The sequence below is a fragment of the Hypanus sabinus genome, chromosome 1 (assembly GCF_030144855.1).
Source record: "Hypanus sabinus isolate sHypSab1 chromosome 1, sHypSab1.hap1, whole genome shotgun sequence".
NCBI classification, from domain to species: Eukaryota; Metazoa; Chordata; class Chondrichthyes; order Myliobatiformes; family Dasyatidae; genus Hypanus; species Hypanus sabinus.
The window spans coordinates 128648764-128674642 of NC_082706.1; the positions used below are offsets into that span (position 1 = coordinate 128648764).

Sequence of the window (25879 nt, forward strand, 5' to 3'; positions counted from 1 at the left end):
TTACCAACTATTTACGGAAGGTTCTAAGCACATTCTTACCAACATGCTGTATCTAATAGTGTACAATCATATCTGCATCCCATCGTCCATCAAGCCTCCAAAGAACTTTTTCACTAGATCACCTTTTATTCATCTAAACTCAAAGCGACACAGTCTTGATGGAATCTCTCCTAAGAGGATAGATTCATTTTTCAAGAGTCTGTCTAATTTGTTGCACTCAGCTAATTCAAGTATATCCTTCCTTAAGTTAAGAGACTAAAACTGTACTGAGTTCCCCATGTGTAGTCACATTAAAGCCTTGTATAACTGCAGAAGGACTTCTTTAAACATATATTAAAATCCATTCATAATGAAAGCCAATATACCATTTGTGTTCCTCTTGGTTCCAATATTTCTGTAATTCATGAATAATGTCTCTCAAGTTCTAACAGTATTTTCTGATCTCTGTCCTTTAAAAAATATTAACTTTTTTCCCTTTTCAACCGCATATGATAACCAAATTATATTTCATCCTCATATTCTTGTCCATTCACTGGATCCAAGTGGTCCATTTGCAGCACTTTTAAACACTCGGTAGTGTTTTGTCATATTGGGGCCCCACCTTTACAAGATTAATAGACTGATTTTCTCTGCAGGTCTTTCCTCCCTTCCATCTTTAGCAAGTCTTTTACTATCATGGTCAAATGGCTTCCTATTCATCCCTCATCTTTCTTTTCATATGTTATGTCCCCTGCAGTTTCTCATTTCCAACTTTGGTCACCCTTCAACCATCACATAAAATCTACATGTCTTCACCCCTGACAATAATTCATCCAGGGTTTTGGTACTCAGATGGAACACATTTAATCTGATCCTCTTGGTACTGTCCCTCATAATGCCACATCTGCTACCTGCTGAAGTAAATGCTTGATGTTCTCCAAATAGTGAAACTGCTTGGCAAACTTTATTTTTAATCTAATATGAAACATCCCTCTATCTCATTCATTTGAAGTCGCACATACAGTACCTCATCCCAACAGAGTTTGTCATACTTTGCTTTAATATAGTACTCCAAACAGTGGATTAACACCCTACATATTGGAATAATATTACAAACAGAAGAGATGCTGTAAATCTAGAGCAACACACACAAAATGCTGGAGGAAATCTGCAGGTCAGGCAGCATCTGTGGAAATGAATGAACAGTCAATGTTTCAGGTGGAGACCCTTCAGCAGGACTGGAAAGGAAAAGGGAAGAAGCCAGAGATGCTGCCTGACCCGTTGAGTTCCTCCAGCATTTTGTGAACGTTATGTCTGTGCTGCTGCTGCTCCAGAAAGCTGATTTGAATGGCATTTATTCCCTTGGTATGTCTCCATATGATAACGAACTTGAATTTGGATTAACAGAGCTCTTCACAAAGGAGCAGCCAGGGCTCACAGAACGTAGGACTAACAGAGTTTACAACACACTGGAGTAGCAGAGCTCACCGTATACTGGTATAACAATACTGCCCAAACACTGTATGTGCAGGTTCTCTGCACACTAGGATAGTTGAGTTCCCTAAACGTTAGAATAATAGCACTCTTTACCTACATGAATAAATTGTGTACTCTCTACAGCTGTCTCGATAAAAGAGTTATTCACCTAAACTCCGCAGGACATTGGCAAACTTGCAGACTTCTGTTAAGAGCTGGGAGTAGGTGATGGTGGAGCAGTCATGAGGTTCATTCCCTTCCCTGAAATAATCGGTTAAAATCATTGGATTAGGGATAAAGTTCCATCATTAACATAATCAATCAATAAAACGCAACATTCTATTTCACTCTGACTTCTCTTTTCCTTCTATCCCACCACCTTCTCTCCTTCCCCACCAACCCATCTCTTTATCCAAACTGGTGGTTTTATGTTTAGAGACACAAGCCACTGCAAATGCTGGAATCTGGAGCAATGTGCAAACAGTGAGAGGAACTCATCAGGTCAGGCAGCATCTGTGGAGGGAAATGGACAATAAACATTTTAGGTCAAGACCCTCCATCTGACCTGAAAGAGAGAGGGGAGTTAACCGGTATAAAGAGGTGAGGGCAAGGAGTGGGACAAGAGCTGGCAAGTGATAGGTGGATCCAGGCGAGGAAGCATGACAGACAGATGTAGAAGGGAAGTAGCAACAGGCTGAAAGATGTTAGGTGGAGGCAACAAAGGGCTGCAAGTTCAAAGTTCAAAGTAAATTTATTATCAAAGTATAAATATGCTACCATATACTACCTAGAGATTCATTTTCTTGCAGGCATTACAGGAAAAATAAAGAAATACAATATAATATTTGAAGCAACACATACATGAACAAAGACTGACAAATAACCAATGTGCAATGTGAAGTTCAGATAGAAATCTAATAGGAAAGGAGAGTGGAGCTCGGTTTGAGGTTTAGATCTGCAGGGAGTGAGCTCTCCTGAACTTCATCCTAATGGCCAATATCCCTGTGTATGCTTAAGACAACTTATAGTATGTTGCTAGAAAGTTCAATCTAGCAGGCATCTCTTTCCTTACTAAACTTTTCCTCAACAGAGACTGAATTTGCTGTGTTTTCAGAAAAAATCTATTGAAAAGTAGTCAGGAGCAGCATGAAAGGACCATTTTAATCTAGCAGTGTTGAACCTGGCCTCATTCCTCTCTGTAAAGCATGGCCTGCCTGCTGAACATCTGGCCATTTTCTCCAAGATCGTAACTGACTGGTGCTTGTGGTGATCTTCCCTATGTAACTTCCAACCTCAACCCCCAGAGCCTGCTGGAGTCTTCTCCCCAAGATCCACTGTCCTGGTAGACACCTAACTTCAGCATGCTCCTGCCCCACAACACACCTTTCTTCCTGCCTTAATTCAATTCTTCTCATTCTTATTCCTCCCACTTACAACAGTGTCAACTGCATTTCCATACATCTATGTTAAGCTGGCTGGTGGTGTAATGGCATCTGCACTGGACTTCTGTGTGCATGGTCCCGGATTTGAATCCGGCCAGCTCCTTGCACACTTTCCATTCGTGCTGGGCCTCGTAAAACAGACAAACGCTAAAGAAATGGCAAGGTGCCATTCAGTGTGCCAGTGAGATGCGGGAGGATGTTATTATTTATGTTCACCCTTTTTGCCCCACTCAGAGGAAGCAAAGTGTTCTCATTGTCTTCACCTTACCACCTCCACTTCCAGCAGCTCGTACCTGCTTAGTGGTAAACGCAGGTGGAATTTCTACCAGATTTGCTGTAATGCCAGAAACAGACACAACTTTTTCCTCTCTCAGTTGTTATTATTCTGAAGGATTTCTTCTCTCTGTGACTTCCTGGGTCACTCTTCACCTACTCCCATACTCAAGGCATTTTCCCATGCAACCACAAGTGACGCAAAACCTTCCCTTTTATTTCTTCCTTCCTCTCCATCCAACGGCACAAACATTCTTTCACAATGAAGCACTCATTCTTCCAATCTAATATGCTCCTTTGTTCTCTCTCTTAATGCTAACTCATTTGTTTCAAGTAACATATTTCTGTTCCAAGTGGATTTAACAGATTATCTGTTATGCTTCTAATTTACCATAGCTATCTAAATTAGTGTCTTTACCCTCACAATCCACACAGCCATCCATTTGTAACTAGGATTGTTCTTTCTGACTTAACTATTCATTATACTTCCTTATTAATACAGGGATAACAAGGCAGCTCAGACAATACATAAACAGAGATTAACAGAATAAACGTTCCAAATTCACCTAAGATTGTTACCTATTTATCTTTCCACAAATGCTGTTTGACTGCAGAGTATTTTCAGATTGTTCTATTTTCATTTCAGATTTCCAGCATCTGCAGTTATTTTTTCAAATAACATTATATTCAGATTTTCAAGCTATATCTTATTAATACATGCATCTGCTTTAATAGTCTTTATAACATTGTTCCATTGCTGTGATGATATTGATATAGTAAGACATATCAGAAATGTTTTAACATAGGATCATTCTTTTTAAGTGTTTCACAACTTGTTCATGCTGTCTCTTGTAAAACCATGAATGGTTGCCTTTCATCGCTGTAACTTTGTTCTTAAAAGGCAACACAGCTCTTTGTTCTATTAAAGCAGATAAAGTTGTCTAGTGATCAGAAATATAACAACCAGATTTCAGTCAATTAGGAAACTGAACTGCTGCAATACCTACTCTGGCAGAAAGTATAATAGATCAACAACATAATATTACTAAGCTCCCAAGGTCAGCAAGAGTTCACCACTGGTTCCCAAGGGCTAACAATTCAAATGCACTGTATAACTCTCCAATGATTTCAAATGCATTTATTGCATTATTCACATTATCCATTTCTAGAGATTTTTATGCAAACCCGTCTACTCAAATGGCACTTGGTCGATAAACCTCTATTTAATTTTCTGGATTTATTTTTTTCTGTGATAGCAACGCCGACAATAATTTTCTTCCTTTGTAAAAATGACAGGAAATCAACTTAAAATGATTAATACCACTTATAATACCAAAAGCTAAAGTGACCATATACCTTTCACTAAGTATCCCCTTATGGACAGGTTGCATGATCTAATAGCCAAATTCAGCAAGAAGTAATGAAGCTAAAAATCATTTCTGTGATAAGCCAAATATATGAAAGAAAAGCAAACTCTAAAGAAGTGTGTTTGATTTTTTTTCCTTATTTGCATATGAGCAATTGTATAGATTTCAGATACACACAGCGGGATGAGTAAAACATTAGGCACATGCCAGCAATTAGAACTCATAAACTCTGGTTTCCTCCCACATCCCAAATATGGGTTCTTAAGTTAATTGGTATTGGAATTTATGGCTAATGGGAAAATACTCAGAGAAGTATTCTGAACATATAACAAACCAGGAGAAGGGGAATGTGACTGAAGAGATTGCTTAGAGCTAGCATGGACAAATAGGACCATTAGCTTCCTCCTATGTTGCAATAATTAACAGATTTTCCTTGATCCAGTCAAAAGGGTCACAGTGAAGGAGAGCGCAGGTTGAAGTTATGTCATAATGCTGCACTGCCATCAACACAAAGAAACAAGGCTGAAAGATGCAGCAAGTAATTGTATGGATTCTGCCTGGCTCACTGCACTTATTGGTACTGGTTTATTATTGTCACACGTAACAAGATACAGTGAAATCAGATTTCCAATGTATTTTACGTTCTCCTATTGAAAAGTCAAACCTCTTCATTGAATTGTTCTCAACCATGCATATTGCAGCAGCACATCCTCTTGATTTGACTTGCCTACAGCAGAATATAAAAATCCATCAGCAAATGGGTCTAAATATGGCTCTATCAGTCAGTGCCATGGCATTCTTCTGCCTTCTCCCATAACCTTTGTTGCCCTTACTAATCAAGAACTTGTCAACATCCAATTTAAATATATCCAATTACTTCCCTTCTAAAGCTGTCTGCGGCAATGAAACCCACAGATTCACCACCCTCTGCATTAATAAATTCTCCACATCTCTGTTCTACAGGTACATCCTTTAAAAGGTTGCATGAGGTTTAGAATATGGAATGAATTTCTACCCTTTGTTTTCCTTCCTGAACACGTCCAGCCCAAACTTGTATACACCATCCACAATTGCAATGCTTATTAAAAGACCAATTCCATTCTAATCACTGAGCCACATTCAATCAATCAAGGGTTAGAGTAACAAAATTTGAAACAAAATTTCCTGGCACAAAGAAATTTTGCACGTTACCGCATGTAGAACAAATTTAGCTTCATTAGAATTCACAACATTTTCCTTTATTTCTGCATCCCACACTGTTCTCTTTGATGAAGAAGAACTTCAATGAAGTGCCATAAGTAACTGGCTACTATTGAACCAAACTGCAACATTAATGTCATTAGAAGCCAATGGTTGGAAAGAAGGATTCACTTTCTTAAATTATTTCCTGAAACAACAAAATTACTGCAGACATAGAATCACTTCTTACCTAATTAGTTTTAGTAGGATACCAATTAAATCCCTGTTTAAAACATCCACCATCTACTGCATACCGAGTCATGATTGATGGGCAATCAATGTTTAATAAAATAGGTGTGTGGAGGGAAGGATGAATGACAAATAATTGATTACCAGTAATAAGCTATTTTGTCTCCCTGATCAGTTTCTTGTGTTTTTCTATCCAGAAGATTGTAGCAGATGTTTGTGGTTGCTCCCTTCATGAAATTCACGTACACGTTCCCCTTTGTCACATCAAAATTATAATCTAGGATTGCACCTGTGGGAGGGCTGTTCCAGTAAAACTCTTGCACAAGCTCACCCCAGAATTCTATCAGAAAAAAGAAATAAGAAAATCTATAAATATTAGAACATACTTTGTCAAAACAGAAGGTGCTAGCAGAAGTCAGTAGGTCAGGCAGCATCAGTGGAGGAAAAATGATTGATGCTTTAGGTTGTGACCCTTCATCAGAAATGGGAGAGAGAAAGATGTTTATAGGTTTTAAGTAGGAGGGAAGGTATGGGGAAGAGATGTGTAGAACCAAGGGGATGTCAGCGGTAGGGGAGAAATGGCCTAATGGGGCAATTATTAGCAAATTAAGCTACTGGACCTGTGTAAAGAAGACAGAAGACAATGCAGATGCTGGAATCTAGAGCAACCATCTGCTGGAGGAACTTAGTGAGCCAAGTAGCGCCTGTTTGGGGGTGGTGGAGAGAGAAATTAGCAATGTTTCAGGCTGAAACCCTGCAAATTATGTGTAATGAATTGTTAATGGCAAGATGGTGGGGCATCATCCCACTGGCTAGACAAATGTGTGTAGTAAATATAAAAACTGAAAATAGAAAATGGTGGAAATCTAGTCAGGTCAGGCAACATCTGTAGAAAGAAAAACAGTTAATGTTTCAGATGAGACTGCTTTCAACAGCACTTGTTTACAGCATCAGGGTTTTTAATTGGTTTTCATATTTATTTCAGAAGGTAAAATAACCACTAACAAATCTACAATTTAAAATTTCTTCCTTTATTATGAAACAAGAACGTGGAGCAGAAGTTATTTGCCTGTTCTGCGAGTCATGGCAAAGCCAACTCTGTACAACAATCTTTGTCTTATTTTTCAATACCTGTGGCAGACAAATAGCTATCAATCTAAAATTTCAATTAAACAATTAATCCAGCAGAGAATTCCCTAACATCTTGCAACAATTCTATATAGAGGTGCTTTTTAATTTAAATCCTGAAGCACAATGAATACATGGAATGGACTGGTCTTACTATGAGGAAAGGTTGGACAGGCAAGGCTTGAATAGTTGAGAAGACTGAAGAGTATTGTAAATTGATGTACAAGATCCTGAAGGGTCTTAATATGGTGGGTGTATAAATCTGCCTGGTTCCTAAGGTTGCCTTAGCCAGGGTGGTAGTTCCACTACCTATAAAGTGCTCCAAATGCTGTGTGACTCTAACAGCCTCAGACGACCAAGTCCAACTCTTGGCCTTCACGTGTGTCTTAGCTAATAGGCGTGTGGAATTGTTTTTACTGACAAAGGGCAAAGGTGGACCACTGGTGCCTCAAAACCAATTGCTTCGGGCAGGTGGGGCTCATCAGCCTTGGACGGCAGCCCACCTAGGAAAAGGAGAACTCTGATTTTAAACCTCCACTGCCTTACAGCCATACCCACCCATGGGAAAGGCTTCAGGAGTAAACCCCGAGGAAGAAATCCGGAGACGGGGTCCCTAAGGCAGTTTGATGTTGTTTACAACTTCACTCTGTGACGACACTCGAGCCAAGTTGTATCGGCGCTTGCCTTTCCCTTGGACTACATCGGTGACGTTGAGAGGGGGAGCCCGCTGCATGGGCAACAGCCGGTTCTTCAAATCTTCCCACCCAGGCTTGCACCCTGGAGAGGACACAGTCCATCAGAGGTGCAAACCCTGATCCTCTGGGATCGACGGCTGCCTACTATAACTCTGTCTTCTCCTGTGAAAGAATCTAGAAGTGAGGGGTCATTGCTTTAAATAAGGAGTTCCCTAAGAATGAGTGTGGGAACTGGAGCCAGGTTCACGGTCAGGATTGGGAGCAGCAAGAATCTGAAGGAGCCTCAGCCCTTGAACTTGCCCAACAGGTCTGAGACAGTTGCTCCATGTGAGAATGTAGGAAGAATGAGCAACTGAACCATGCCACCATGGTTCAGAGGGCCATTCAAGAGGGGAAGAGAAGAGAAATGTTGCTGTAATTGGGTGTAATATGGTCAGAGGAATAGACACAATTCTCTGTTGCAAGGATCCAGGGTCCCAAAGGGTGTGTTGTCTGCCTGGTGTCTGGGCTCTGGACATCTCATCTAACCTGCAGAGGAAATTGGAGTGGGAGGGGAAAGGTCCAGTTGTCATGGTACATGTGGGTACCAACCATGTAGGAAGGAAAGAGGTTCTACTGAGGGAATTTGAGCAGCTAGTGACTAAATTAAAACACAGACCCATAAAGATAATAATATCTAAATTGTTACATAAGCCATGTGTGTAAATTGGCACAGGTTTAATAAGATCAGAGAGCAAAAGCTTGGTGAGGCTCAAAGATTGGTGAGGGAGTAGTGGGTTTGAATTTGTTGGACTTTGGGGCCAGTACTGATGAAGGAGGGAGCTGTTCTGATGGGTTGGGTTCCACCTGAGCTATGCTGGGTGGTCCTGGCGAATCGCATAACTAGGGCTGTGGATAAGGCTTTAAGCAAAAAATGTGGGATTGTGGGAGAGGAAGGTGTTCAACAGCCTGGAAAAGTATGGAGAAGGTAAAAGGGAAGGAGAGTACAGAAGAAGTTATGGAAGTCTCCAAAATAAAGAATAAGACAAAAATTTAGTAAGGGTTAAGAACTTAACTTCAGGCAACACGAAATCAAAATTGAAAAGGGTGAAGCTGTTCCATCTGAATGCACACAGTATATGTAATAAGGTACTTCATCTTGTAGCACAGTTAGAAATTGGCAGGTATGATGTTATGGGCATTACTGAGTCATTCCTGATAGATGATTATGGTTGGGAGCTTAACATCGAAGGATACGGATTGTATCGAAAGGACAAGCAAGTATGCTGGGGAGGAGGGTGCTAATAGGATGGCTTTATTGGTCAAAAATTAAATCAAATTCTTAGAAAGAAGTGACATAGGATAAGAAGTTTTAGAAACTACAAGGATAAAACGACCCTGATGGGAGTTAATATACATGACTCTCTAAAGTAGGTAGGATAGGGGGTACAAATTAGAAAGGGAGACAGAAAATGCACCGGGAAAGGACTATGTTATGATGGTAACAGGGGATTTCAATACGCAGGTAGACTGGGAAAATCAGATTGATGCAGAATCTCAAGAGAAGAAATTTGTAGACTGCCTATGAGCAGGCTCTATGGAGCACTTTATGGTTGAACCCAAAAGGGAAAGGGCAATCCTGGATTGGGTGTTGACTAATGAAGTAGATTTGATTAGGGAACTTAACGTAAGGAACTCTTAGGAGGCAGTGATCATAATATAATAGAATTCGCCCTGCAGTTTGATACGCTATTACAGCTTGGGGCATTCCTGAGTTTGGAGTTCGATTCCATTGTCCTCTGTAAGAAGTTTGTACAACCTTCCATAGGCATGTAGGTTTCCTCTGGGTGCTCATATTTCCTCACACAATCAAAAGACATACCAGTTAGTAGGTTAATTTGTCATTGTAAATTGCCCAGTGATCAGGGGAAGGGACTGTAGCTCGTATCTCTGGATAAATAAATAAAAATTGGATGTACTGATATTACAGTAGAGAAAAGGGAACTACAGAGGATTGAGAGAGGACAGAACCAAGGTTGAGTGGAAGGGACACTAGTAGGGATGACAATAGAACAGCAATGGCTGGAGCTACTTAGAGCAGTCTGGAAGACGCATTATCGGTTCATCCCAAAGAAGAAGCATTGTAAATGTACAGTGAGGTTAACTGTAACTGACAAGTAGTGGGAGAGTTGAGGACCAGAGGTCACAGCCTTAGAATAGAAGGATGTTCCTGCAGAACAGAGATGAGGAGGAATTTCTTTAGCAAGAGAGTGGTGAATCTTTGGAATTAATTTCCACGTATAGCTGTAGGGTCCAAATCATGGGGTATATTTAAAGTGGAGGTTAATATGTTCTTGATTAGTAAGGGCATTGGTTCCTTAAGGCTGTCAAAGTCGGGGGAGGCAGTGGGGATAAGCTTCCATTAGCTATTAAATGCTCCCAATGGCATGCATCTGAAGTAGCCTGTGAATCTTTAAGATGATCCTAGCATCTTAAACAGCCAAGTCCAGCTTCTAGCCTTCATCTGTGGCTTAGTTACAAAGGCCAGTGAAACCATTTCTACTGACAGGAGAAAGGGAAAAAGTTGGTTACTGGTGCCTTAAATCCAGTTGCTTCAGGCTGATGGGGCTCGTCATCTGTAGTTGGCAGTTCACCTAGCAGAAGAAGAACTCTGATCTCAAACCTCCACTGCCTTGCACTACAGTATACTGACTCATGGCCAAAGCTTCGGGAGAAAATCCCGAGATAAAGTACAGAGCGAGTCTCCAAGGCAGTCCAACATCGAGCGACTGGCAACTCCTACAATTCCGCTGGTGCCAAACTGTATCAGTCTCTGCCATCCCTTTGGAATCATCAGCTGCACGGAGAGGGTGTGCCTGTTGCATGGGCAGCAGCTTGCTCTCCATGTCGTACTGTCCTGGCTCGCATGTATCAGGTAGAGAGCTAGGATGCAATATCCATGGTGAACCCCAACCAGTGGTGGGCCGTACATAGAAATGGCATCAAAGGTTATAATGAAAAGGCAGGAGAATCGGGTTGAGAAAGTTAATAAATCAACCATGATGGTATGGCAGAGTAGACTTGATGGACCAAATGGCCTAATTTCACCCATGTTTTATGGTCTTTTCTGTTAGAAATATGGGCAGGTTTTCATACAAACTGAAGCTGGAACTGACACCGAAGTCCTGGTGCCCATTGCTGCACCTTATTGCAGCTTTAGTATCATTGCCAATGAAGGGTACACCACAAAAAAGTAGCGGCTAGCACAGCACCTTGACATCTCAGGGCATCCCTGACTTCCAAGTTCAATTCCGGCACCATCTACAAGGATTTTGCATGTTGTCGCCGTGGTTGGATGGGTTTCTTCCCGATGCACTGCTTTCCTCCCACAGTCCAAAGATGTACAGATTAGTAGGTTAATTGGTAGTTGTACATTTGCCTGCGATTAGACGAGTGCTAAAATAGGCTGGTTGCTTGCATTGCGTCTCTTTGCACTGGAAGGGCCTGCTCTGGACAGCATCTCTAAGTAAAAGTAATGAGGCTTTTTTTTTGGTTAGTAATGAACATTTAGTTTAGTTGTTACAGTATAGTGAAGGTTCACTGGACTGATTCCTGGGAGAGCAGATCCTCTTCTGAGTAGGCTGATGGTCTGCCCATTACATTTTTGAAGACTGAACTCATTGATACCAGGTAAAGAGACTTCAAGTACTGAAACCTGGAGCAACAGACAGTCTGCTGGAAGATCCCTGCCGGTCAACCAGCAATGCTGGGGAAGAATTGTTGATGTTTCAGCTCAAAATCCTTCATCAGGACTGGGAGCGGACTCAGCAATTCCATTCCCCCCCACCCCCACCCTCTTAAGGGATGCTGCCCACCAACAGTTGATCCAACAGGTGAAGGGCAGATCTGGGGAGGTCGCTGTCATCTGACTGAGGAGTCTCCATCCAGGGCCCCGTATACCAGGCTCACGCTTAGGACTGAAATGATGACAAAGTGTTCCATTCAGAGGATTGTGAATTTTCATCATTCCCTCTCCTGCACTGCTATCGAGACTCTGTCACTGGAACATCTATCGATACATTTCTAGATAATAACGAAATTAGAGGAATGGACGATACGGTAAACTGATGGAGGGGTTAAGGACTAGCACCGATCTTGTCGCCAGGCTCCAGGGTCCGAATAACATTCTGCTCTTTATTTTTCTTATTTTCCTATGCCGTAGATTGAAAAGAACAGCGATTAGGAAAAAAACTTCGAAATATTGGAGAATTTGCTTTGCTATGCTAACCAACAACAAAAAAAATTGATTGTAGGAGATAGGATTCTATGGAGTGCAATCCGCACTGTGAACGAAGTTTGCCGATTTAGCCGTGTAACAAATCAGAAAATCAAGGTCACAAATTGAAACAGCCTCACCTGGAAACTCCGCGATAGTGAAGTGTGACAGAGACATACACACCCGAAATGTGAAGAGAAATACCTACGCACCATTGGATTTCTTCACTCGTTTCCTCAATATACTCTACCTTCTGGGTTTTCAACTGATTTTTTGTGCATCCGTTTGTACGTTTCGATGTCTGGTATATGAGCTTTCGGAAGGAGCCACTGGTCGGGGTGATAAAGTATCTTATCTCTTGAAACTCTTTCAGAGGTCATTGTTGGGGGAAGCGCTCCAGTTAGACTGGACTCGGCACCTTGGAGAATCGACCCTTCGCACGGCTGGAAACGACCTCCTTCAAACTCCTCCCCTCCAATCCTGTACTGTCAGTCGACTAGAACGTTTACCTCACAAGAGCAACAGGCGAGTGTGCAAACAATGGTAAACCTCCTGTTATATAGCAAGTGAGAGGTTTTAGTGGAACTCTCAACGTTGGTAAATACAAATTCTGAACGTTCTTCTTCACTTTCTCTTTGCATTGGCCACACACTTTCCCGGGAGCACTAATGCCCTGCCCCAGTTTCAAACCAAAAGATAGAATAAAAAATAGAAGATTCTAGACAAGGCAGCATCTGTACCGAAACAGTAGTTAACGCTTCTTTCAGGCTAATGGTTTGGAAACGGTATAAGTTGCAGAGAAAAGGAAGGTTGGAGTGGACAGTGAGAATGTCTTAGCCCAAAGGTTGAGCTGTTGAGGAGCACCACAGAACGCGCATACTCTTCCTATTGAGTGGATGCAAGGGAAAAGGGAACAAAATCACATTGTGCCATTGATATGTCAGTGGGAAATGATCATCTCTTCAGACAGTTTTCATTGTTCCTTTGAGCGCAGGAGGCCGTTCAGCCCATCACACTGGTGTCTTCTCTCAGGTGGATCCCATTAATCATTCCACCATTTACAACCTAGAACATTCCAGCACATGAATAGATCTTTCAGCCCACAATGACACCAATTTAAACTGTACTTCTGCCTGTACTTGGTCTATAACTGTCAATTCCCTTCCATTTCATATGCTTGTCTAAATGCTTCCTGAACAATCCTTCTCCCATCACTTCTCCTGCAATACATTCCCAACACCTACCACTCTCTGCGTCAAATAAATTTAACACGATTTATTTTCTCAAAAGACTGGGGCACTAGTGAAATGTGGTCAGACACATCGGTGGTCTGACCAATATTATTGTATTTGAAGACCCCTGTAATAATGTTGTTCAGACCTCTAATGTGCTAATAGAATGGTTCTTCAGGCTGGTATCCTCTTCATTTGCTTTCCTGAATATTCCAGAGAAGGTCTCCCAATTTATGGGAGACAAATGCTTTTTGAGCTCAACTTGTATTCTATACCATTGACAACCATAAGAATAACTTCCACCCTTTAAGAATAATGTCCATGAAACAGCATTTACTGCCTTCACAGCATATATGAATAAACTTCCAGCCGGGTACAGGTATCCATTTTAACCATCGTTTCAATGACAAACTCGGCCATCTTCGTCAGGGATGCTGCCTGGGCAAGTCTTGTCAGGTGGTATTTATACCCCTGTCATCCATCCCTCCTGATTGGTTAGTCTTTGTCCAATCAGGTTTTTGCTGTCCCACCTTATTTACAATTGAATTCATGTTCTTACTTAGAGCGAGACCTTCATCTTTGTTAAAATTCTTTTCCTCCAGTTTTATTTCAATGGCTTCCTTCACCAGGCAGACCCAAAAGCCATTGGCATGGCACGGTAGTTTTCTACTGTCAAAGTAATCCTATGGCCTTTGCAAATACAATTTTCTACCACCAATTTCTCCAGTCTGGCTGATATACACTACTCTGCTTTCACAGGGAATCCTGTAACCGCCACTCATCCTGAGTCTCAGGTCATCTTTGACCTGCATAAACTGTGAATTGAGCTGTGAATTTGTGGATGACACTAATCTGGTATTTCTTCAGGATTCTGGCAGCCCTTCCAGAAACCATGGAAATACAGGGAAGACAGGTGGTAGCAACATGATCCTCCTCATTGTTAGGTTTCCTGGTCTTTCCATCAGCCCAAGGTAGTGGCTAATAGTCTTATTTCCTCGGGGAGACTGTTGGGTCTGAAATAGTTTTTGCGCAGTTAATTGAAGTAGAAAGAACTACTACTGTGTGATGTGGAGGTGAGATGGTGGCAGTTATTGGTGAAGTATAAGTCTGTGTGAGTGGGTTTCGAATTGACGCCATGTCCAGTTTCCGCCAGGATCCTGAAGAAATACCAGATTAATACCATCCTCAAACTCATAAGAAAGCCCAAGTCTCAGTTTATGCAGGTCAAAGGTGACCTGGGACTCAAGACAGCTGGCACTTACAGGACTCGCTGTGAATGCAGAGCAACTTACATCAGCCAGACAGGACACACGGTGGAAACCCGCACCAAGGAACGCAGGAGGTGTGTCCGTCTGGGTTACTTGGAGAAATCGGCAGTAGCAGAACATTGCATTTGCAATGACCACAGGATTGACTTTGACAGCACAAAACTACTGTTCTGCACCAACGGCTTTTGGGACAACCTGGTGAAGAAAGCGATTGTGATAAAACCAAGGGAAAAATGTTAACAATGACAAAGCTCTCATTCTACATAAGAACTGGAATTCAATTGTAAGCAAGGTGGGAGAGTGGAAACCTGATTGGATGAGGACTAGCCAGTCAGGAGGATGGATGACAGGAGTAGAAATACCACCAGACTAGACTTGCCCAGACATCATCCCTGATGAAGATGGCAGAGTTTGTCACTGAAATTTGTACCCGGCTGGAAGCCCAAGAAGTTTCCACATCTAACATGAAAACATCAGGAGCCTTGAGCCCTGGTTAAACCACACTTGGAATATTGTGCTCGGTTCTGATCGGCTCATAAAAAAGATGTAGAAGCTTCAGAGAGGGTGCAGTGGAGATTTAGCAGGATGCTGCCTGGATTAAAGAGCATGTCTTATGAGGATAGATTGAACAAGCTGGGGCTTTTCTCTAAGGAGGATGAGAACTGACTTGATAGAAGTGTACAGATGATGAGACATGGATCAGGTGGATAGCCAGAGACATTTCCCAGGTTAGAAATGGCTAATACTAGGGTGGTGTGGCATAATATAGGGGGGATGTCAGAGGTAAGTCCTTTACACGGAGACTGGTGAGTGCAAGAAAATGCCCTGCTAGGCGTGTTGGTAGAGGCAAGTCATTTATGAAAATCTTATAGGGACAAGGATGGTAAAAGAAAATGATGGATTATGTGGGAGGGAAGGGTTAGGTTGATCTTAGAGTAGGTTAAAAGGTCAGCACAACATTGTGGGCCAGTAGTGTTCTATGTTCTTTGTTCTAACAGTAATAGCATAAATTGTCATAAAAAATACAGAACCTTGGCAAGTTTATGAACTTGTATCTGGCAAAAAGTATAAGTTTTATCAGCTGTTTTAATTCATTATTGATATTATATCATTATAGCACTATGTAACATAGTAATATCAACATCTTTAACATTATAACTTTATAATTTCTGCTGTCATGATTAAAATTGTAATTAATTGTGCAATTATGTAAGAAATTGTCATCAGCTAATTGCAGACTTGACCACATTGTAATGCTATGAGAGAACAGCATGAAAGGAAAATAAAAAATTATCTTTGAGAGAGGAGATTTAGGGAGAGTCTGGGAGAGTGAAGGGTATTTAGAGAAAGGAGTGGTAGGGATTGGGAAGAAATTGGTGTGCAAGAGGAGGAACTGGGAGACTGGAGAGGGGGAGTAGGAATAGATGGAACAGGGATGGGTTAGAGAGAAAGAAAGGGGAGAAGTGAGTCAGAGAGAGTTATGGGCAGTACAGAGAGCATTGGAGGGGAGCAGAGAAGAGTGAGGGAGGGAGGAAAGAAAGAGAGCAGGATGTGGTTACTGACCCAAGTCAGTGGCATGAGAACATGGCACTGGCTTTCAATGAAAGTCTGATCTCCGTGTCTTGGAAGGGTCAAGCCTTTAATTTCATATCCCCCTTCCTCTGTAGAGGAAAGGGAGAAATCAACCTCACTAATAGCTGCAGAGAGCTCAGAAAGAATAAGGAGGGGCAGCATCCCTATGTCATAGTCACATGGAGTGCCCATTGTCATTTTCAGAAGAGCTGATAGATCAAAAGCATAGATTTGGTGAGATTTTAATAAAGAATTCCAAAAGGAAAAACCAGAATTCCATAGCATTCCAGTCCCTCTTCGCAGCCGTGGCTATCAAGGTAGGTAAGAAACTGTGTACCCTATAGTAAATGACTTAACTCCTGACACCCCCAAAGACTTGCCACCATCTGCAAGACACAAGTCAGGAATATGGTGAAATACTTGCCTGGATAAGAAATTGGCACAAGCAATAGGGAATTGGTTTATTATGTTCATAAGTACTGAGAAGGGATTCATTTTGTTGCCATGCAGACAAATCATTCCATGCTGATGTGGTTCAAAAAGGGAAACAAAACAGAATGCGGATCATAATGTTAAACTTACAGAGAAAGCACAATACAGGAAGACAAACAAATTGCAAGGACCATGATGAAGTAAACTGGGTGATCAAGAGCCTATTGTATAAAAGGTCCATTCAAGAGTCTCATAAGTGCAAGACAGAAGCTGTCCTTTTGTATCTTCCCAATGGGAGCAGGAAGAGACCAGTACCAACAACTGTCCAGAATGTTCCCTCATCCCACCCCTGGTGACTGTGCATGCCATCTACAAACTGCCTGCAGTTACTAAGATAATATTTGCAAAACCCACAAATTTCCAACCTCACCATTTTCAGGTGCTTGAGAACACTGCCACCTGCAGGTTTCCTCCCTTATTACACACTGTCCTGACTTGCACATGTACTATAAGTTCAAAGTTCAAAGTACATTTATTATTGAAGTACGTATACTATATACACCCTGTGCTCATTATATGTGTCTTCAGACGATGCAGATTCACAGTTATGCGAGGAACCTATTTCTACCAACGTCTCTTTATATGCGTCCAAAACTCACAGTTATGTGAGGAGCTCTGCACGCCTCACAGTCTCACTGTTGGGATGAGAAGCACCATTTTTTCCCGCCAATACAAGTCAGGTGCGCACCTCACAGTCTCACTCCCGCCAGTCTCGCATTGGTTTTGGCAAGGTGTGGATGTGCGATCTTGCACTCTTAAACTTGCATCCTGACGAAGGGTCTTGGCCCAAAACGTCGACAGTACTTCTCACTATAGATGCTGCTTGGCCTGCTGCGTTCCACCAGCATTTTGTGTGTGTTGTCTGAATTTCCAGCATCTGCAGATTTCCTCGTGCTCTTAAACTTTTGTTGGTTTTACCTATGATGCAGTGATTTTGTGCTTGAAATATTTAACTATGCCTCCTAAGCGTCTGATGTCAATTCCTGGGCCATCAGCCAAGCGGCAGAGAACTGCTTTAACACTTGAAAAAAAGTTCGAAATTATAAACAGGGTGGCATTAGGTGAAAGTAACACAGTTCTGGGACACTACTGCTGGGAAAAGAAACTTGCCTTTAAAGTTCTTTTGTTGCTCGACAATGCACCAGCCCATCCTAAACATTTGAACAGCATTCGTCTTAACGTAACAGTGCATTTCCTGCCGCCTAACACGACATTGTTGATTCAACCACTCGACCAAGGTGTGATCTACATTTAAGGCATATTTTTTACAGCGAACTGTCTCTCAGATGCTGCAAGCAACAGAACAATTTTGAAAATCTCCGGAGTTTACCAACGGTGAGGAAATGGTGGAAGACGGAACACTTTGTGCAAATGGCGATGGACATGGACCCAGGTTTAGAACGGAGTCATCATTTCAGTCATTCCCTGCTGTCAACCATTCTTCCCTACAAGCAAATTTATGCTGAAAAACAAAATGCTGCCAAGCAAACAACCCTCACCACTTTCTTCAAACCGGTGTCATCTCCTGCTGCAGGCAGTTCTAAGAGTTCTGCGAGTGTTCCTTCACCCCTTGCTGTGTTTGATGTGATCCTGACGACCACAACCATCCACCTTATCCATGTAAAGCTTCCCAACAGCACAACAACCTCTCATCTCCTGGAGCGAACACACCTGCCATTGTTGGTGAGTACTGTACACCCTAGTATGTTAACTTTCTATGATTTATTACGTTGAATATTACCATAAATTGATGAAGTATAATACAAATATTGCCTTGTGGTACTGCTTTTTTGTCGTATTGGTATGAAAATGTGAATAAATTACAGATAAAGCATATTTAGGAAGCCCTCTGCAATGCATTCCTATTTTCTCCATTTAGATAATTATTCACACTATGAGTTTTCATACTATGTGTCAACTACAAGGAACGTATCCCCCGCATATAACGAGGATAGTGTGTACAACCCTGAGGTTTGTCTCCTTACTGGCAGCACCAAAACAAAGAAACCTAATGGAACCCATTTTTAAAAAGACTGTCAAACACCCAATGTGTGGAAAAAAAAAATTGTTCAAACAACTAACGCAAACAACTGAAATTCACGAAAGCGAGTCCACAGACTCGAAGCCAGTCATCGCGGCAGCTGAGCCAGTAGCCCATTAGCTGCAAGTCACAGTCTCAGTTCAACGCAAAGACAAGTAAACCTCACAGAGCAGAAAGCTAACCAGTCCATCCCTTGTTTCTGGCCCCATCACTCTGATTCTTTCGATCTGGCTTGGCGCTTAAGTTGATCAAACCTTGCGTTGCTCCTTGATCTTGGACCCGGATCCTGCTGCTTCGATGTGCTCTCAGGCTTGGGCCCGTACCACAGCTTTCCAATCCAGACCAGCACTTAAATTGATCAAACCTCCAGTCTTTCCTCACTCTCAGGCCCAAACCACAAAAACCATAAAGCATTGGAGCAGAAATTCAGCTCAACCAGTCTGCTCCATCATTCCATCATGGCTGATTTATTATCTGATTCTCCTGCCTCCTCCCCGTAACCTTCCCACCAGAGTCAGTGTTTTGCTGCATGGGGGAAGTTTAAACCAGAGTTACAGGAGGGAGGGAACCACAGCACCAGAACAGATGGTGAAATGGTGTAGAGAATGATGTTGTTAAGCTTACATACAAAGTCATGAATCAAAAGGTTGAGCATGGTGGATCTAATGTTCTGAGTTGTGTATATTCCAATGCAAGGAAAGACAGATGAGCTTCGGGCATGGATCAGCATGAGGGATTATGACATTGTAGCTATTAGTGAGACTTGATTGCAGGAGGAGCAGGACTGGTAGCTCAATATTCAGAGGTTGTGTTGCTTTAGGAGTGATAGGGTGGAATTACTAGTCAGGGAAAATTTCACAGCAGTGCTCAGTCACAACCGGAGAGCTCAGCCAGTGAGGCTTTATGGGTAGAACTGAGGAATAAGAAAGGTATAACCAAGTAACTGTGATTATATTATAGACCACCAAATGGGATTTAGAGGACTGTCGCAAGGAACATAAGGTTGTGATAGTGAGTAATTTTAACTTTCCACATATTAACTGGGATGTCCATGCTGTAAAAGGGCTGGATGGAAAAGTGTTTCAAAGTTCAAAGTAAATTTATTATCGAAGTGTATATATATCACCATATATAACCCTCAGATATGTTTTCTTGCAGGCATACTCAATAAATCCATAGAATAATAACTATAAAAGAATCAATGAAAGACTACACCAACTTGGGCATTCAACCACTGTGCAAATACAAAAAGAAAGAAATAATAATAATAAATAAATAAGTAATAAAAGTCAAGAACATGAGATGAAGAGTCCTTGAAAGTGAATTCTTAGGTTGTAGGAACATTTAAATGATGGGGCAAGTGAAGTTAAATGAAGTTATCTATTTGGTTCAAGAGTCTGTTGGTTCAGGGACAATTACTGTTCCTGATCCTGGTAATGTGAGTCCTAAGGTTCTTGTACCTTCTTCTTGATGGCAGTACTGAGAAGAGAGCATGTCCTGCATTGGTGGAGGTCCCTGCTTTCCTACAACAGCATTTCATGTAGATATGCACAATGGTGGGGAGGGCTTTACCCGTGATGGACTGGGCCGTATCCACTATTGTTGGTATTTCCATACCAGGCTGTGATGTAGCCAGTCAACATACTCTCCACTACACATCTTAGAATTCAAATGGGTTCAGGAAAGTTTCCTTAATAAGTACATAGAAGTCCCAACTAGATAGATAGCAATACTAGATCTTCTATTAGGGAATGAGACAGGGCAGATAACTGAAATTGGTGTGGGGGCAAACATTGCATCTAATGATCATAATGGCATTAGTTTCAATCTAATTATGGACCTTGGGTCGAGATTTTAAATTGGAGAAAGACCAATTCTGATGATATCAGAAAGGATCTGGCAAGTGTGGATTTAAACAAGTTGTTTTCCAGCAAAGATGTGCTTGGTAGGTGAGAGGACTTCAAAAGTGAAATTTTGAGAGTATAGGGCTTCCATGTTCCTGTCAGAATAAAAGGCAAGGATGACAGGTTTAGCTTTTTCAAGAGATATTGCAGCCCTGGTTAAGAAAAGGAAGGAAGTGCATAGCAGGTATAGGCAGCTGGGAACAAATGAGGTACTTGAGGAGTAGAATAAATGCAAGTGAACACTTAAGAATAAGACCAGGAAGTCTAAAGGAAGGCATGAGGTTGCTCTAGCAGACAAGATGAAGAATAATCCTCAGGACTTCTACAGATATATTAAGGGCAGAAGGATAGCAAGGAACAAAATTTGCCCTCTGGAAGGTAAGTGTGGTACAGAAAGAGATGGGGGAGATCTAAAAGGATTTAGCCAGAGAGTGGTGAATCTATGGAACTGTTTGCCACAGGCAGCTGTGGAGACCAAGACTTTATTTATATTTAAGGCAGAGGTTGATAGATTCCTGACTGGTTAGGTCATGATGTGATACAGGGAGAAGGAAGGAGATTGGGGCTAAGAGGAAAATTGGATCAGTCATGATGAGCTGGCAGAGCAGAGTCAATGGGCTAAATGATCTAATTATGCTCCTATATCTTATGGTATTATGGTCTTATGGATTTTTGTATCTTCATTTACTCGGCAGACAGGCACAGAGTCTATAGATGTTAAGCAAAGCAGCACCAAGGTCATGGATCCTATACAGGTTACAGAGAAAATGCTGTTTGCTATCTTGAGGCAAATTAAAGTGGATAAATCCCCAGGGTGTGACAAGGTGTTCCCTCAGACTCTGTGGGAGGTTAGTGCAGGAATTGCAGGGGCCCTAGCAGAAACTTATAAATCATTGTTAGTTACAGGTGAGGTACTGGAGGATTGGAGGAGAGCTAATGTTGTTTAAAAAAGGCTCTAAGGATAAACAAACAAATTATAGACTAGTGAGCCTGACATCAGTATTGGGAAATATATTGGAAGGTATATGTAAGTATTTAAATAGACAGTGACTCATTAGGGGTAGTCAACATGGCTTTCTGTGTGGTAAGTCATGTCTAAACAATCTTAAAGATTTTTTTGAGAAAATTACCAGGAAAGGTGATGAAGGCAAAGCAGTGGATGTTGTCTACATGGACATTAGCAAGGCATTTACAAGATCCCACATGGGAAGTTGTTTAAGGAAAGTTCACTCATTTGGCATCCATGATGAGGTATTATAGTAAATTGGATTAGACATTGGCTTCGTGGGAGAAGCCACAGAGTGGTAGTAGATGGTTGCCTCTCTGACTGGAGGCCTGTGACTTGTGGTGAGCCGCAGGGATACATGCTAATTCCATTGCTGTTTGTCATCTAATTAATTATTAATTATTAATGATCTGGATGATAATATGGTAAACTGTATCAGCAAGTTTGCAGATGACATCAAGACTGGAGTGTAGTGGACAGCAAGGAAGATTATCAAAGCTTGCAGCAGAATTTGAACCAGCTGGGCTACAAAATGGCAGACGGAGTTTAATACAGACGTTTGAGGTGTTGCACTCCATCCATTGCTGTTCAGCTGTCATCCCTGTTCATGCCCTTCCAATCAATTTTGCCAACTCTCCTCACATCTGACTTTAGCTTCTCCCTCTCAAACTGCAGGGTGAGTTCTATCACATTATGATCACTGCCTCCTAAGTGATCCTTTAAGTTCCCTAATCAAATCTGGCTCATTTTACAACACCTAATCCAGAATTGCCTTTTCCCTAGTGAACTGAACCACAAGCTGTTTTAAAAAGCCATCTTGTAGGCATTCTACAAATCCCTTCTCTTGAGATTCAGCACCAACCTAATTTTCCCAATCTACCTGCATATTGAAATCCTGCATAAATATTGCAACATTGCCCTTTATACGTGCTTTTTCTATCTCCCATTGTAATTTGTATCCCGCATCCAGGCCACAGTTCGGAGCCTGTATATAACTCCCATCAGGGTCCTTTTCTTCTTGCAGTACCTTAAGGATTCTACATCTTCTGATCCTATGTCACCTCTTTCAAATCCATGGATTTGATTACATTTTTACCAACAGAGCCAACCCTCCCCTCTAACTACCTGTCTGTCCTTGCAATACAATGTGTATCCTTGGATGTTAAACTCCCAGATGTAATCTTCTTTCAGCCACGATTCAGTGATGTCCTCTGTGTCATACCTGCCAATCTCTAACTGTGCTACAAGATCATCTACTCTATTCTGTATACTCTGTGCATTCAAATACAGTGTATCTTCAGTACCATTTTTATCACCATTTTTGATGTTGCCTCCATATTACACTTCAATTAATCTCACTGACTGAAGATTTGCCCAATCATCAGCTTGTCCTTCCTCACAGTCTCACTACACAGTACATCTACTTAAATACCAGCTGTGCCATCCTCAGCCCCATCGCTCCCTGTTCCATCCCCTTGCCAAATTAGTTTAAACCCTCCTCTGAAGCTCTGCAAACCTCCCCGTAAGGACATTGGCCTCCCTCAGGTTCGGGTCCAACTCATCCCTTTCCCACAGGTCATACTTTTCCCATAAGAGATCCCAATGATCCAGAAATCTGAAAGCCTGCCCCTGCACCAATTCCTCAGCCACACATTCATCTACCAAATCATCCCATACCCTCACCTAGCGCATGGTAACAACAAGCATTCCAGAGATTACTACCCTTGAAGTCCTTTTCACCTAACTCCTTAAATTCTCTCATCAAGACCTCTTCCTTTTTCCTACCTTTGTTATTGGTACCAACATGTACCATGACTTCTAGCTGCTCATACCACCCCTTTAGAATGCTGTGGATCTGCTGTGAGACATCCCTGATCCCTGGCAGGAGGCAACGTACCAGCCTGATGTCTCTTTCATGTCTATAGAATCTCATGTCTGCTCCTCAACTATGGAATCCCCAATCATTACTGTTCTCCTCTTCTCCCTTCTCTTTTGAGCCACAGAGACAGACTCAGTGTGAAAGACCCAGTTGCTTCTGCTTCCTCTGGTAGTTTATACCCCAAAACAGTATCCAAAGTGTTATACTTGTTATTGAGGGGAAAAGCCAGAGGATTACTCTGCACTGGCTGCCTATTCCCTTTCCCTCTACTGACAGTCACCCAGTTACCTGCCTCCTGCAACTTAGAGATGACGACCTCCCTATAGACCCTGTCTTTCACCTCCTCCCATGAGTCAAAGGTCATTTTGCTGCAACTCCAATTCCTTAAAATGATCGCTGAGGAGCTGCAGCTCAATGTACTTCATACAGATGTAGTTATCATGAAGTCTGGAGATCTCCCAGAGTTCCCACTTCTCACACAAAAAACATGCCACTAACCCTGGACCCATTTTCACCATATTAGCTACAGTATATATTAATAGACAAAGAAAGAGAAAAAAAGTTCTTGAAGTTTACTCTGAGCCTGCAGCTATTCTCACTGAAGCCTGTTGAACCAAACCCTGATCACTCTAACACTGTCCTCTCCAACAATATCCACTTCTACAATGGCTATTCCACTTACATCTTGCTTCTTTACTTTGGCCCTTGCCAAGTGCCTTGTAAATTGTTATGACTGCAGCCTGCTGAAAAGTCCTGAAAGACCCTGAGCTCTTTTTAAACATCATGCCAATTCAGCCAAGCAAGCAATTGCTCACTATTATTGCAGCCCACCATAAAAGACTTCTGATTGATCATTATTGAGGGGTCTAAACAACATTGCAGGAGTACCCTCAACAGAAGGAAGAAAATGACTCCCTTAAACACCTCCTCAATGGCAATTAGGGATGGGTAATAAATGTCAGTGATGCTAGATCCAGAAAAATCATTGAAGCAAGTGTGCTATGTGTTAGGCCAGTTATTGAATATTTGAGCACCTGAGCTAGAAAAAGACTTTACAGTTATAGAGTCATAGAGTTATACAACATGCAAACAGCATGGCCATCTAAATGCAATAGATTCTGCAGGTGCTGTAAATCTTGAGTAACACACGCAAGTTGCTGGAGCAGCTCAGCAAGTCGGGCAGCATCTGCTTGATGGCTGACTTGCTGAGTCTGTCCAGCATTTTGTGTATGTTGCCCATCTAACTTGTTTCCATTTCTTTGTATTTGGCCCTGTCCTTCTCAAGGTTTCCTATCCATTCAGCCCAGTCTTGATTATCAATGGTTGTGCATTTTCTATCAAAGTTCAGCAGACTTGGAATTCTCTATTATATTTCACTTGATAATCCATGGAATTTGAGTTTAATTTTTAGGCTTCCAATAATGCCTCAGCAGGGAACAATTAAGGTGGCCTTGAACCAGGAGCAACCTTGAGATATAACTGACCTGTATGACTTTGCAGCAGTGACTATACTCATTGAGGAGTTGGAAGGGCTGCCTTATTGAATTTACGAAGAAAGGCTTTTACAATTTTTCAAAAGCAAATTTGGAATATCAAATGTGTTCTAGTTGGTCCACATAACATACAAAAGTTATAACACATAGAAGGGAGGAAAAATGGACTGTTACAGCAACAAAGCCTCAAATAGGGCAGTTCCACTGACATCTATTCTTTCAAAGCCAGTCACAGCATAGTTGGGATAATTATCAAATTGTTTCGGTTACTGCACAATTCAGTAGCATGGAAAGTTGGAAGCAAGGGCCAGGAATGTACAGCTATACACATCATTATTATCATACAGAATGATCTGAAAGCCAGCATGCTGGGACTGATTCAATAATAATTATTGTTCTTCATTTTAAAAAAAGATATGCACCAATTAGTTTATGCATTGCAAATTATATGAGAAAATCCTGAGCTAACAGATTTCAACGTAAAGGGGCTCACATGTCAGCTTCTCTGATGTGCAAGGAAGAAAAGAACTCTGCTAATTTTCCAGTCCGGTACACACACACACACACACACACACACACACACACACACACACACACACACACACACACACACACACACACACACACACACACACACACACACACACACACACACACACACACACACACACACCAGCGCAGAAATCCATGGTACTTTATCCCAGAATAAGGGAAGGTCACACATTACAAGTTATAGCTTATTTTAAAAAATAACAGTTTAGAAGCCTTCATTGATTCATTTGAATGCTGTTTCACACAGTGTAAGACTGTAGCGTAGCAGTTAGTGTAACACTATTCTAGCATCAGCAACCTGGGTTCAATTTCATCGCTGTCTGTAAGGAGTTTGTACATTCTCTCCATGACCATCTGGGTTTTCTCTGGGTGCTCTGGTTTCCTCCCACATTCCAAA

At 41.7% G+C, this 25879-nt stretch overlaps 1 protein-coding gene across 2 annotated transcripts in view; it reads right to left on the reverse strand.

The window, feature by feature from the left end:
• Positions 1-13563, reverse strand: part of acss2l (acyl-CoA synthetase short chain family member 2 like) — a 55881-nt gene extending 42318 nt beyond the window's left edge. The window contains exons 1-4 of one of the 2 annotated variants that reach the window (XM_059946875.1): positions 13538-13563; positions 12294-12400; positions 6110-6305; positions 1625-1716 (exon numbers count right to left, since the gene is read on the reverse strand). In XM_059946875.1, the coding sequence (XP_059802858.1) occupies positions 1625-1716; positions 6110-6305; positions 12294-12400; positions 13538-13563 (421 nt within the window). Of the gene's footprint in view, positions 1-1624; positions 1717-6109; positions 6306-12293; positions 12401-13537 lie in introns of those variants that run through there. The other variant, XM_059946940.1, reaches the window with a different exon arrangement.
• Positions 13564-25879: the final 12316 nt, after the last annotated feature.